Source organism: Quercus robur, chromosome 10, assembly GCF_932294415.1.
Source record: "Quercus robur chromosome 10, dhQueRobu3.1, whole genome shotgun sequence".
In the NCBI taxonomy this organism is placed as follows: domain Eukaryota; kingdom Viridiplantae; phylum Streptophyta; class Magnoliopsida; order Fagales; family Fagaceae; genus Quercus; species Quercus robur.
In genome coordinates this window covers 28,696,910-28,713,163 of record NC_065543.1, presented here as the reverse complement: position 1 = coordinate 28,713,163, position 16,254 = coordinate 28,696,910, and the positions used below count along the sequence as shown (strand labels likewise).

Below are 16,254 nucleotides of genomic sequence, written 5' to 3'. Positions count from 1 at the left end.
GACACATCTCATCCTTTAACCAAACTTGCTCAAATCTCCAAGGTCTCCGAGAACGAGCTTGAATGCCATTTGGGTGAATAATGATTGGTCTATGGTCAGAGAAAACGGATTCTAAGTGCTGAACTGATGAGCCCGGGAAGAGAGTAAGCCACTCTGGATTTGCAACAGCTCTGTCCAAGCGCTCCCAAACAGAGATACCCCCAGCCAAACGCTTAAACCACGTGAATTTCGACCCCTCGTAACCCAAATCCGCGAAACTGCATACATCTAAAGTGTCACGAAACTCCTTCATCTGATTCTCTGGCCTAGCACGACCACCCAACTTCTCATGAGACTTAGCAATCTCATTAAAATCTCTCGCGCACAGCCAAGGCAAAGAAAAACAGAGGTTGAGATTTTTCAGTTTTGTCCAAGATTCATGATGTCTCTGAGTTTCCGGATAACCATAAAATCCCGTAAAGCGCCAAGAATCAGTCTTACCAGCATTGATCACAGCGTCTATGTGGTTAAGAGAGGAAGAAGTCACAGATAAATCAAAATCAGCTTTCCACAAGAGAACCAAACCGCCACCCTGGTTGATTTTAGAGACAACGTGTTTCTGCTCAAAATCAAAATTTCGTAAAAGGAACTTTAGCCTCGCTTCATCCAGCCATGTCTCGGCAATGAACACAGCTGCAGGATCTTGTGCCCGGACCAAGTCACCGAGCTCCCGAATTGTCTGTGGGTTCCCAAGCCCACGACAATTCCAAACTAGAAAACTCATTGCTTCTGGCAGGGTTGCTGAGCAACCTCTGCCAATATATCACAGTGAACCTCTTCCTGATGAGAAACCAATCGTCGCTTGCATGGTAATTCATTAGGAACTTCCAAGGAGTTTAAGGAACGTTTTTGTGGGGAAGGCTTGTCCCAGTTTGAGTCCACCCGTGGGTTAGCTTGAGTTTGCCTTTTCCAAGTCCCTTTTTTAAGTGCTGGAACCTCAGACGAAATCGAAATAGGGACCTCTGTCAAGGACGTACTCATCAAAACAGGAGGCACGTGAGAAATAAATGAGTCACGTGATTGAGATATGGGAGGCTTAGTAGCACACTCCTTGAGTTTTGAAAGAGCAGAAGAGAGTGGACAAATAGTAACTGCAGGATTAGAAATCCCTCCCAACTCGGGATTTGAGGAATCAAATTTGGATAATTCCTTGTCTATATCTTGGAGGACAGCCGAGAATAAATCATTGTCTTTACTGGGGACCGGAAAACTAGGAGAATCCAAGTTTAATTGCACAGTTGACTCAGATATTTTTGGACTGGAATGCGTAAATTCCTCCCCCGTTACTTTCTCCTTTCCGCTACGTGAATTTGAATTTAAAAGAGATTCGGCATTAATTTCACCCCCAGATTTTTCGGTTTCCAAAATGGGCTGAGATACCACCGCCGGCGTTTCCTCCATTACCACCTCCACTGGACTAACAACAGGGACAACAGGGGACTGATGAGCTCGCTTAATCCGATCTTCATAGTACCCAGGCACGAAGATAACGTCTTTACCAGCCGTTGTATACGGAGCTACCCTCAAACTAGAGTTGAATTGTTGATTTTCAACTTTAAGAGTACCCTTACTTTGGATCCAAAGCTCACAGTTTTTATCGTCATGAGTTAATCGCCCGCACCAGTAACAAAAATTTGGCAGCCTCTCGTACTTGAAAGCCACCCAGGATTTACCACCATCCACGAGAGTGATCACCCGACCATGACAGAGAGGAAGATTTATATCAATAGTAACACGGACCCTCATAAAATGACCACCCTCCTCATCCACGGCACCTGTAGATTTACTGACCTCACCAACTGTTTCGCATAGGCACTCAGCCATTTCCTTAGTCATAAAACGGAGAGGTATATCATGAACCTGCACCCAAAATGTAGCCCTATTAAATAAAAGTTTCCTAGCCGGAGTGTCAGAATCATACCTCTGGATAACAACGAGATATTTATCAAAACTCCATGGTTGATGGAGAATGATACGGTCCACGTCTGGGAGATTATCAAAGACAAAGAGGACTTTATGATCCCCAAGATGTCTGATCGTAAAACCATTTGTAGACCTCCAAAGTTGCTTAAAGGTTTTTGCCACGGCATTCATGATAAGAAAGCGAGGGGTTAAAAATTTTGCAGCCAACAGATATTCCCCCGTGCGATGGTCAGAACGGAGGACATAACCCTTTTGCTCTCTATCCGACAAAGAAAGTCTATTCCATGTATTTGCTAAGTCCTCCATTAGAGTAATGGGAGAGACGGAAAGAAAAGAAGAAAGGAGAAAAGAAAACTGTTTCCCAAGACCCCAAAAGAAAAGGAAAAACCACTAGCTCAAGGGACACAGGGGTGTCACAAGAGGGAGAGACAGAGAAAAGAGACAGAGACAGAACAAGACAAGAACTGAAACAAACTCTCCTTACGACAGTAAGGGACAAAACAACTTCTACTGCACTAAGAGAAACAGGGAGAAACCCGCTTTCCTTAGCAACAGAGATATCGTAACCTAAAAACATTACTTAATCTCTTTTACGAGGAGAATCAAGATTTAAATATACCTACTCACTCTTTTCTTTTTATCAAGTGAATTATCAAAAAATGAAAGAAAAAAGCCATAACTAGGAATCCACCAGACTTGTTAGTATCAAGTGAATTATCAAAAAATGAAAAATAAAAGCCATAACTAGCAATCCATTAGACTTGTTAGTTGTTTCTGACTTAGAAAACTCTAGAGAGACAACTACCCAAGGATTATATGGAGAAGTGGATTGAAGATCTTGAGGTCAGCACTCAGCACCCTCAAAACCTTCTTTTTTTTAATATTGATCTAGTGATTTAAAATAGATAGGTCCGAGAATAACATATTTTAGTAATTTTTTTTTTTGACCTTCTTATAATTAAATTGATTATGATATATTTTAGGTTGCATGGAGTGTCTTTGACGAGTTGCAAGAGTTTTGAAAGTAGGCATCAATTGATGTATGTAACATTTTTTTTACTAGTTATATTTTGCTTCAAATATATGGATTAGATTCAAGTTACACTTGGTAACTCTAAGTAATGTTACACCACCCGATATTTTTTTAATTAAAAGTGAATTTTGATAAATCTATCGTTGGATTATATTATTTTTTATATTCTTCATCCTTACAAAATTTAAAGATGATCAAAGATCAATGGTCATGTTATCAATTAATTATTTAAATTCAAGTTTTTGTAGTTTAGAATATTGCATAATAGATGAGTTTATGGATCGAATAGTTTACATCCAATTGGCATGAAAATTGACATACATGTTAAGAACATGTAGAACATTTAATTCAACGGTTGGATTTTCAAAATATGAATTCAATAACAAGTTATTGAGTGGTGTAATATTATTTAGAGTTACATTAGGTGTAACTTGAACCCAATCCCAAATATATATATATATATATATATGATGTTTTATTTCTTAAATAACTCTTTGTCATTCTTATAATTTTTTATTTAATTACTTTAATTACACTGATTTAAAGAACATAACTATAATCTCTTCCTTGTTGAAATATTATAAATTAGTTTGATTCAGTTGGTCATTTAGAAAGTTTCTATTTTCTTCAAAGTCGGATAAAGCATTTGTAAATTTTGTGAAAAAAAAAAAAAATGACCACAATATTTGTTTGAATTGTAATATTATGATACATGATTTTTGGATATGTATTTAAAGGCTTATTTGGATTTAGGGAGGAAGGAGGGGTAGTGGAGGGGGTAGAGTAGAGCTAGCTAAAATTAAATTAATTTTGGGTTAATTCTTATATACTTTTCTCTATTCTTTCTCACTCGCTTCTTCAATCCAAACGGACTATTATGAATTGGATTTATTTTGAAAATCAATTGTACAAATTGGTTATGCTTTAATCCTCACCAATGGAGGTACACATTGGAATAGAAACTAGTTTCTTCTAGGCCTTATCATTGACCTACAGCTGGTTATGGGCCTAGTCATGGGGATGACCATAATCATAAAGATTATTAATTATAAGAAATCTGATCAAATATATGCATTGTGAGTCTTTCTCCCCCATTCCCTCGTGTGTGAGTATAATTTAACTATGTTTATCAACCAAAAAAAAAAAAAAAATCTGATAAAATATATGCATTGTTTTAAGTCCAGAGATTTTTTTTTTTTTTTTTTTCCATTTTTGAAATTCATTGTAAATTTTATCTATATATATATATATATATAAATATATATATATGTTAATTTACCACATATATATATATATATATATTTTTTTTTTTTTTAATTTACCAATTGAATCGAGATTCAATCTCTAAGCATATGAGTTTTATCATATATATAGTTTAATTATTTCACATATGTATATGCTTGATCCCATTATTTGGGATTTTGTTTACTTCTTGAATAGTTGAGCTCAGTAGTCCTTATAATTTCAGATTTTTGAAAGATTAGCAAGTTTGGGTTATTGTTGATCAGGTAGTACGCATGAGAAATGCATTAGGATTTGACACTAGTCTCTAGCGATAGTTGGAAGATTTGAAATTATGAACTTTTCAATCAATTGTGATTTTCTATTAAAAAAATCAAAATCTTTTAGCTATTAATTTTTGGAGGTTAGCAAAAAATGAACTATTAATTTTTATTTCTGTGAGAATATTCATTGGAATATATTTGCTACTAACTCGATCTCTTTTAAAGATAACTGTTGAAATTTTATTGGGACCTTGCACACTTGTAAGGTGAACCTTTATATGTGTGCACCAAAGTACTTAACTCATACATTGAGTTTGGGTTTGGAGTGTGACAAGAATAAAGGAATATTTTATTCTTGTTTCTTTCAACAAAAAATAACATCAGGTAGAAAATATCAAAATATATAGCTTGTATTCAAAAAATAAATTTCTAGAAAATTGATTTGTTTTTTCGTATTTGATTTACGACAATGAAAAATGAGCTAAAAAACATATTTTGTTGGCTTGGCTTGCATTAAAAAACATTAATATTTACTTTAATTTTAAACTATTATATTAACAAAAACTTTTATTCATTAAAATAGACCCTAAATTAGATAACAATTTTTTATTATAATGATCAGTTTTAATGAAAAAAAAAAAAAAAAGTCATCTTGAAAAAGATTCAATTGTGGAACTGCCAGTCAGAGAGAGAGAGAGAGAGAGAGAATTTTTTGTGGTGGTATTGGTATGTAATATTTTGGACACGTTTTGTGTTTATTTAAATTTGTTTTTTATTGACTATAAAAAACATTTTTTTATAGTAACTTCTATTTTTTATCGTAACTTCATACTAATTAAACATCAAAAAATGCATAAAAATGTTTTCTTTATAAATAAATAAATTGTTAGGATCCAAAATTTTGCTAAATCAAAGAGTTATATATGACTTATGAAGGCCTTTGTGATTTTATTAAAGTATGGTATAAAGACAGGGTATGGGAACGGTATATTGAGAACAATAATAAATTAATAATTAATAATAATATGAAATTTTTGCATGTTCAATTTTTCAAAATAAGATTATTTTTAAATCAGGAATATATATATATATATATATATATACAGTTGAGAAAAACATATGTCACTAGTGACATTTCATTCCTTTTTTTATTTAATAAATGTCCTCCATCAAACTTAAAAAAGCAAAATCTTTTTATAATTAAAAAGAAAAAAGCAAAAGAAAAAGAAAAAGAAAAAGAAAAGGTCACTATCTATGTCATTATTCCAGGAGGAAAGCCAACCATAAAATTTATTGCAACAAACAAATACATAAATAACAAGAGGAACCTACCACTAAAAGTTATCCAATAAAAAATCTAGCGTAATGGTGGGGGAATTCAAATCTATCTAGAAATAATAAGAAAGAAAAGAAACACATGCAAATAATGTTCTCTAAAACACGGCATGTGATTGGCGGGTCCTAAGTCCCAATCGGTCCCCGCAGTGCACAACCCCTTTAAAATTAAACCTAATCTTCTCTCTAAAACAAGACTGTGCCCACTCTCTCTCTCTCTCTCACTCTCACTGCCCATGTAAATAATGTTTTGCCAATTTGCAAGGTGATGTGTTTTCATGCTTCTTTATTAATTTGGTTTGGTTTTGGTTTTGGTCCCACCGAGCCATTCTTCATTGTACGCACACACACCTTTTCTATTTGTTTTTTTGGCCATAGATAAATCTTGGTGAACGTACGTGTTAGGATAATTATAGTAGTACACCACTTGCTTGAAACTTTTAACCCTTTTTATTTTTGGTGTCCCACTCCATTGTCCATACCATTAGAATCACATGGAGGGGGAGGAAATAGTTTATATTCCAGGCGCATGAGACTATTGTCTCACTTACAGGTGGTTCTTGTACCTATCAATGAGACAATGGTCTCATGCGTCTACTGCATGAGATACCATCTTCATAAAAGTGTATCATTTATTAGTGAGACAATAGTTTCATGCGCTTACTGTATGAGATATCATCTTCATGGAAGGGTATCTCGATATTAACCTCTTACAACATTTAGATCCTACGACATATTAATTGGTGGGACTCACGTGTACATACATATTAGAAGGGAACTGTTGCACAAGATAATTCTTGCACTTCATGATAATTTTACTAGAAACGCTTTCATCAAAAAATATGAAACCAAGTAATATCTTGCACTTCATGATAATTTTGCTAGAAACACTTTCATCAAAAAATATGAAACCAAGGACTACTATATTTTAATCGAAACAAAAGAGCATTATGATCATACGCTCATTACTTGCTTTTGTAGTCAAAAGGTCACGGTAGGGGATCCATCGTTTTATCAATTTCAATTAATCATCTATGTTATGAGATAATTAACTAATTATTCAAAAACCATAATTATCCACGAAATATATTTTGTGCAAATTAATACATCCTCATCTTAAATTGTGATACGGCACGTACTAATTAATTAAAATTAAAACCAATCATAATTAATGTCATAATCACATTCTTTTAACCATAGTTTACAAGAATGTATCTTAACCATTATAACTTGGTATAACTTGATTTTTTTTCTTTTTTTTTTTTAAGAAAGAGATAATTACAATATGCTGCTGATCCCGCAAGCTCGAACTCTTTTCTCTTGGAGTTCCCAAACACTTTGTGTAAGAAGATATGCCAATTTAGTTACTATGCCTTTAGCAATATCACTTAATATTTTGATTCAACAGTCCAATTTTTGCATTCAACATGACATTTTAATCGCTGAGCTCTATTTTATTTTGACTCAAGTTATTGTTATTTTTCATTTAACACTTCGGATGATATTTCTGCATTTTCATGGTTAAATTTACTGTTTTGTCCCTAATTTGAGCCCAGCTGGGTGCAAAATAAGGTATCTACCCCGTCTAGATTGTACAAATAAAGGAGGTTTTGGTGTTGATCTGAAGGCTTTTGCACTGAATTTGTCGTTTGTGTACTGCTTCAGGAGCTAGTGTGTATATATATATATATATATATATGTGTGTGTGTGCATTTATATTTTGTTCTTCTGTTCTTAGTGATAAGTTCTCTGATTAAAAAAAAATTCTAAATTAATAAGATTGATTCATACTTTCAATAGTTAAAAATTTTGACGGCACTATAGGCCAATTTGTAACCACTCTTTTTGGGACATTGTTTCTCAATCCAACGAGTACATACATACTACTGTCCATGCAAAGTAACAGCCCAGATTCGTGCACTTGAGAAGAAAAGAGTAAAAAACCAAGCTAGATATACTAGACTACCATACATCTTATCATACAATTTTTATTTATTTACTTATTTATTATTTTTATAAGTTTAAAGCTACAATACAAGTGGCACAATCAATCAATAAAATTCTCTTTATTTTACTGATAATATAATTAGTGCTCTCTATTTTTTATACTTTTCCAGGATAAAAAGTTGTAATCCACACTTTTGGCTTTATTTCAAATAGATACATGGGCATGTGGAGGGATAAGGATGAAGCCAAAGGCTTTGATCATATAATAAGGTTGGAGATTACTTGCCAAAATAAATACTAGCATGGAGATAGAAAGAAATGTGTCCCCACCTTTGCTTTGGATAAATAATTGTTTTGGACGTAATATCATAGCCGAAACTTGTCTTGTTGATTTTCTTTTCCTCTCTAAAAATCTAATAATAGTCCCTAATATTAGTTTAATAGTTATTAAATCTAGGTTCAATCATAGTTTACAAAACGTCAAAAAAAAAAAAAAAAAAAAAAAAAACCTTCTATATGCATTTATTTAAAAATACAACCCAACTTGTCTAAGGAATCCTTCTCAAAAAAAAAAAAAAAAATTGTCTAAAGGAACAATTAGTTTATTAGATATTTTGAAGCGTTAAGAGTAATTGTTCATGCATCCAATATATTGATCATTTTTGGGTAAACTACGTTTTTGGTCCCTATTTTATACACCATATTTCAATTTGATCTCTAACCTTTCAATTTTGTCAATTTAGTTCTTAACATTTTAGTACCATGTCAATTTAGTCTCTATTGTTATCTTTTGGATGAAAATTGATGATATGTCTAATGGCCAAAATAAAAAATTAGCTTCCGTTGATGTGAGAATAAATTAAAATTTTATTTTGGCCGTTTTCCATATCATCAATTTTCATTCAAGATATAACAATAGGGACTAAATTGACACGAGACTAAAAAGTTAGGGACCAAATTGACACAATTGAAAGGTTAGGGACCAAATTGAAAGGTTAAGTACCAAATTGAAATATGGTGTAAAGGATAGAGATTTAATATATAGTTTACCCATCATTTTTCATTGAGTGTGGATCCCACACTACCTTAAAGCCATAAATTATTATTGTATCTATAATAATACTAATACTCTTTCAATTTGTTTTTGATAGTCTCTTTCAATTCAGTCGGACAATTGATCTCCATAGTGCATTATAATTTTTCTTTTGTTTTTTGTTTTTGATTTTTGGTGACAAATAAAGTTCATAATTTAAGTATTTGAACTTAATTATTCGGGCTTCTTTGCAACTAAGAACTATGATAGGAGACAACTAAAGATATGTTTGGAATGCTGAATGGAGTTTATGTTAGGAATAATAATAACTAGTCACTAACCAGTGTGATGAACGGGAAAACTATTGATTATGAAAAAAATCCAATAATGAATGAAGAATTTAAGCTATTACTTAAAAAAAAATAAATAAAAAAATAAAAAAAAAACAATGAACAAAAAGTTTAAGCTATCACCTATTCAATTTTTTTTGTGCATTTCAGTTAGACTTTAGACAATAATAATATGGTTATTACTTCCACTATTTTTGGGTTGAAATGAGTTTTTTTTTTTTTTTCCTGAATTGAAATAAAGTTATTTGTTTACTATTTTTTTTATGTCAGAATTTATTTACTGTTATTGTTAAGCTAAAATATTTAAAAATAATTATGTAATTATTTATTTAAAAGAAATATTTTTAAAAAATGATGTAATAGCAGTTTTGTGAATAAAAAGGCATTCCTCTTCTCAGACTACCCAAGCATTTACAAATCTATAACACTCCTCCTTCATATCATATTCTTCGCTCAACCTTTTTTTTTTAATTGGTTTTCTTTTCTAACGTCCACACCATCAAATCCAAAAGAACCTACTTAGTGAAAACACATTCTTTATTTAGCTCAAAAATTCATATTCTGTTTGGAATGACGAAATTTCAACCGGAACGCCAGTATAGGCCAAATTTTGGAACAGAATAGAATAGTGGGGTTACCTATATTGGAACGAAAAATTCTGACTGGAATAGAATGGTATTTTGAACATTGATCTTGTACGGTGTTTGAAGAAATTTATGGAATAAGGAGGAAGATGATGAAGAAGGAGGGATTGATTTGGTTTTTTTTTTTTGGAGAAACTTTTGGTTTGGGTTTGTGCTCATGTTTACTGTTTTGGTTTGGTTTTGGATTGTGCTGCGCTTATGATATAGAGGAAGATAGGAGAAAGAGTTGATCCAGTTTTTATAACGAAGGAAAAGGAGTATTGGGGAGAAATAGTGAGAAATAGTTATTAAAATTAGAATTTTTGTTTTTTAATGCTGATGTTTTAAAAATAATGATGAAGTGGAAAATTGTGAGAGTTTCAAAGGTTTCAGTTTTATATATATAGATTAGGGTAAATTGCAAATTACATCCCTAAAGTTTAGGGATGTTTAGATTTTACACCCTAAAGTTTCAAAATTTAGATTTTACCCCATAAATTTTAGGGTGTTTGAATTTTACTCCATAAAGTTTATGAGAGTTTGGATTTTACACCCTAAAGTTTCAAATTTTGGATACGTAAAATCCAAATACTCTTAAATTTTAGGGGGTAAAATCCAAATTTTGAAATGTTAGCCGTTTGGTATAGGAGTTTAAACACATGTTTTCAATTTCCACACGTATTTCCAAAAAATATAAATAACGTTACTAGATCAACGTTACCAAATAGCCCCCTAGGGGTGTGTTGATACCCATTTTTGATAATAAAAAAGGTCTAACAGCAAAAAAGCCCAATAACCAGCAAAGAGAGGTGGAAAAAAGAGATTAGTAAGCAATTGTAGAAACAAAGGACTATAAAGACCCTAAAGGAAAGAGAGAAAACAATAAGGGGCCAGCCCGGCAGGAAGTAACAGCAGGCAGGCCCACAGGCCCAAGAAGAGGCAAAAGTGGGGCAAGCCCAACATGCCCATGTCATCCTCCATAAAGGATAAGCATGGGCAAAAAGATTGCAAAAGTAGAATGAGGCAAAGTTGAGCATCAATAGCAGAAACAGCGTGGGAGAAAAAGAAAACAAAAATAGAGAGTAGTGGAACAACCATACTATGGTCAGAGCACCACCAACCTGTATCCAACCAATACAAAGGAGGTAGGCCAACAATCAAGAGTTTTACAGAGTTTATGGTTTGGTGGAGGGGGAAAAATGGCCTATTTCCGATTTCCAGCCAAGGCCTTTTTTGGGAGATGCTCTACTGGGATGACATCTTTGCCCAAAATGGGTGGTAGACGGTTGGGACCACTTGATGCATGCTAGAGAAGAAAGTGGAGAGGGACCCAAAGCCTTATCCATTCAAGCAAGAGGGAAAGACTCACAGCAGAACCAAACGAATTGGGATCTATGGGTAGTGGGAGAGAGAGAATGTACTAGGCATGCTTAGATGCAGTGGTGGCCGAACAACCAATAGGGTAGTGGGTAGCCCTAAAAAGGTGTTCATAGCATACAAAAATGGTTGGTGAGCCATAGGGGTAAAAAAGAGAAATCTTATAGGATTAGCCCAGTATAAATAGGAACAGTAGTCATAAATGGAAGGGAGATAGTGACTAAGGCAAGAAAACAGAGAAAACTGAAAAAGAAATAATAGAGAAAAGAGAAAGAGTGAAATAAAAAGAAAAGAGAGTAAACATGGTAGAAAGGCATGCATAAATAGGCTATCTTATCCCTCCTTCTTACAACAAACTCACTCTTTGAAATCCCAAAGTAGCAACAAGTAGCCATCTAGGCTCATTCCCTAAAGTGCATAACTTAGGTGGCTTAGCCCAATAGCAAGGTTGTCTAAGTTGGGGTTTGGGTTCTCTTTGGTTCACCTCTTGCGGAAAGGCTTACCATTTTACATTCTGTTGTGTCATTCTTACATTCTGTTGTATTATTTTCACATTCTACTATACTGGTTATGTTGATTACATCCATGATTATTTTTTCCCCAATGTAACTTAATTATCCTCCTGCTACAAGATATTTGCTCCTGAACCTATGAATGCATACTAACATTTGTGAATTAATATACATGCATTTGTTAATGGTTGTTTTTTTTTTTTTTTTTTGGATGCTGGATTTGTGCAAAGACTGGCCCTTTAGCAAGGTCTTGCTAGAATAGTGGGCTAGATCCAACTCTCTGACCTACAGCGGTACAGGCCCTAGCCTAACAGAACAGGCTTAGCCTAATAACACAAAAGGGCCCCATATGGTGTAAAATCCAAATACCCCCAAACTTTAGGGGGAAAAATCCAAATTTTGAAACTTTAGAATATAAAATCCAAATACCTTCAAACTTTAGGGGTGTAATTTGCAATTTACCCTATTTTTTATTATTGAGAATAAAAGATATTATAATATAATAACTATTTCTATTTATAAGTTTGGTTTTTTTCTTCTAATTTATAAATTGGTTTTGATAGTTACATGTGCAAAGTTTGTAAAAGATGGTACATGTGGTTGCACGATTTTTCTGGCCCAACTTCTGTTGATCAGGCCTTGGCCCAAAGCACAACCCACAATAAATACTTGTAGAGAATGGGTTAAAGAGCTTGGCCTCAGTGAAACTAACAAATCTGATGCATGTAGTGTACTGTTTGCAGAGAGAAATAAGAACGTAAAGATGGATTCTTCAAGTCTGGTTTTATTTCTTTTGTTCCTCTTACAATTGTAAGAGGAACAAAAGAAATAAAACCAGACTTGAAGAATCCATCTTTACGTTCTTATTTCTCTCTGCAAACAGTACACTACATGCATCAGATTTGTTAGTTTCACTGAGGCCAAGCTCTTTAACCCATTCTCTACAAGTATTTATTGTGGGTTGTGCTTTGGGCCAAGGCCTGATCAACAGAAGTTGGGCCAGGAAAATCGTGCAACCACAGTACATATGGAAAGTTTATAGTTTTTGGAAATATATTAATTTTAAAACTTGTTACATATATTAAATAATAGGCTAATAGCTATTACAACTATCTTAAAAAGGAATAGCTATTCCTCAATATGGGCGCAGCGCTCTTTGGGTCAAAGGGAGTATACATCGACTGAGTGGACCGGGGGGGAGAAAAGATAATGGAGTCACCACCTAGTTTTATGACCTAGGAACCATGTACATAATGCCCTTACGTGGAAAGAATAATTTTACTACCAAAGTATGAGTTCAGAGTTTAGGTATGGCTTGGAAAGGTGTTGGGCACTTAAGACCGCCCAACCCATAGGTCGGCTTCCACTCATTGTGTCTTAGGTCTAAATCTTATTAAAGGAATGTTCAACATTGCATCTTAAACTCACACACACACTAACATACATCTAAGCATACAACATGGCATCTTAATCCCAAACCCTAACATACATCTATCATGGCATATCACATCAAACCTAACATACATCTATCATGCATATAACATTATCTCATCCAAGGCATCAAGCAAAAAAGACATTCAAGGGCAGAAATATAGACATGGCAGTAAGATATTAACATAAAATATATCCAAGCATTTAAGCATAGTATCAAAACATTAAACATGCATGTTCATCAAATCTAAACAAGATCATATCCCAATCAAATGCATGTTCATGTGAATGCATGCCTTACCTTACTGCATTACAGCACCTATACATCAACGGATGGACCTGTGAATGCATGTTCATGGTATATCAAAGATTTAATTGAAAAGAAACCCTAATCTATATATATAAAACTGAAACCTTTGAAACTCTCACAATTTTCCACGTCATCATTATTTTTAAAACATCAGCATTAAAAAACAAAAATTCTAATTTTAATAACTATTTCTCCCCAATACTCCTTTTCCTTCGTTATAAAAACCGGATCAACTCTCTCTCTCTCTCTCTCTCTCACTCTCACTGCCCATGTAAATAATGTTTTGCCAATTTGCAAGGTGATGTGTTTTCATGCTTCTTCATTAATTTGGTTTGGTTTTGGTTTTGGTCCCACCGAGCCATTCTTCATTGTACGCACACACACCTTTTCTATTTGTTTTTTGGCCATAGATAAATCTTGGTGAACGTACGTGTGAGGATTATTATAGTAGTACACCACTTGCTTGAAACTTTTAACCCTTTTTATTTTTGGTGTCCCACTCCATTGTCCATACCATTAGAATCACATGGAGGGGGAGGAAATAGTTTATATTCCAGACGCATGAGACTACTGTCTTTACAGGTGGGTCTTGTACCTATCAATGAGACAATGGTCTCATGCGTCTACTGCATGAGATACCATCTTCATGAAAGGGTATCACTTATTAGTGAGACAATAGTCTCATGCGCTTACTGTATGAGATATCATCTTCATGGAAGGGTGTCTCGATATTAACCTCTTACAACATTTAGATCCTACGACATATTAATTGGTGGGACTCACGTGTACATACATATTAGAAGGGAACTGTTGCACAAGATAATTCTTGCACTTCATGATAATTTTACTAGAAACACTTTCATCAAAAAATATGAAACCACGTAATATCTTGCACTTCATGATAATTTTGCTAGAAACACTTTCATCAAAAAATATGAAACCACGTAATATCTTGCACTTCATGATAATTTTGCTAGAAACACTTTCATCAAAAAATATGAAACCAAGGACTACTATATTTTAATCGAAACAAAAGAGCATTATGATCATACGCTCATTACTTGCTTTTGTAGTCAAAAGGTCACGGTAGGGGATCCATCGTTTTATCAATTTCAATTAATCATCTATGTTATGAGATAATTAACTAATTATTCAAAAACCATAATTATCCACGAAATATATTTTGTGCAAATTAATACATCCTCATCTTAAATTGTGATACGGCACGTACTAATTAATTAAAATTAAAACCAATCATAATTAATGTCATAATCACATTCTTTTAACCATAGTTTACAAGAATGTATCTTAACCATTAAAACTTGGTATAGCTTGATTTTTTTTTTTTTTTTTTTTTAGAAAGTGATAATTACAATATGCTGTTAATCCTGCAAGCTCGAACTCTTTTCTCTTAGAGTTCCCAAACACTTTGTGTAAGAAGATATGCCAATTTAGTTACTATGCCTTTAGCAATATCACTAAATATTTTGATTCAACAGTCCAATTTTTGCATTCAACATGACATTTTAATCACTGAGCTCTATTTTATTTTGACTCAAGTTATTGTTATTTTTCAATTAACACTTCGGATGATTTTTCTGCATTTTCATGGTTAAAATTACTGTTTTGTCCCTAATTTGTAAATTTGAGCCCAGCTGGGTGCAAAATAAGGTATCTACCCCGTCTAGATTGTAAAAAGGCGAAAAGCATATTTTAGTCCCTACATTTTCAGGCGATCCCCATTTAGTCCCTACATTTTATTTTTACCGCTTTTAGTCCCTATCCTGAAAAACGCTTCCCATTTTGGTCCCTACCGTTACTCATTTAACAGAAATATCCTACGTGACAAACGGTCCAACAATAAATGCTGACGTGTCTATTAAAATAATATTAAAAAAAGTCACGTCAGATAAAAATAATATTAAAAAATGCCACATCAGCAATTTAATTTTTGAAAAAAAGCAAAAATCAGATAAAAATAATATAAAATTTTCTAACCTAATTATTTAAAAAAAAATAAAAGAAATTAGTTAAATTAAATTTTTTTTCCTTTTTTTTGGAAGAACATGAAGAACGTGTTCTTCATTTTTCTTCCCCAACTAAGCTTGCCCAGAAAATTAAAAATTAAAAATTTTCTTTTCTTTTCTTGCATTTTCTTAGCAACCAAAACCATAAAATCACTCAGATTTACAAAATAAAAAGATATGCCTATAAAAATTTACAAAACACAAACATTCAACAAGATTTTCTTATGCTTTGAAACTAAACACAAAAAACACAAAACTCAAACCGAGATTTTCGACCTCCATGCACAACCAAACCCAACGAAGCCTAAATAAGATCTTAGAGAAAGCGTAATGAAACCCGGCACGACCACCACCACATCAAACAAAACCCAACCACCACCAAAACCCAGCTACCAACGAAACCCAGCCACCAAACAGACCCAGCAAGTATCGAAACCCACCACCAAATGGATCCAACAAACACCGAAAAAAACCCACCAACAAAGCTGGCCACCGATTTGAACTCCACAACCGAAACCCACCACCGAAACGCCACCACCAAATGGATCAAAGCCGGCCACCGATTCAACTCCACAATCGAAACCCACCACTGAAACGCCACCACTAAAACCCAGCAAACACCGAAAAAAACCCACCACCAAATCCGGCCACCGAGTCAACTCCACAACCGAAACCTACTACCGAAACGCCACCACTAAAAGCCAGCAAACACCGAAAAAAACCCACCACCAAAGCCGGCCACCGATTCAACTCCACAACTGAAACCCACCACTGAAACGCCACCACTAAAACCCAGCAACCACCGATTC

The 16,254-nt window shown here is 33.8% G+C and overlaps 1 protein-coding gene across 1 annotated transcript; it reads right to left on the bottom strand.

Moving 5' to 3' along the window:
• Positions 1–759: 759 nt before the first annotated feature.
• Positions 760–2,268, bottom strand: LOC126704008 (uncharacterized). The gene has a single exon (XM_050403052.1). It carries the CDS (start codon positions 2,266–2,268, stop codon positions 760–762), a length of 1,509 nt encoding a protein of 502 aa, XP_050259009.1.
• Between the last annotated feature and the right edge of the window lie 13,986 nt (positions 2,269–16,254).

Bases quoted from the DNA above. Each gene is read 5' to 3' on its own strand.
- LOC126704008 (XM_050403052.1), bottom strand. From the start codon at position 2,268: ATGGAGGACTTAGCAAATACATGGAATAGACTTTCTTTGTCGGATAGA.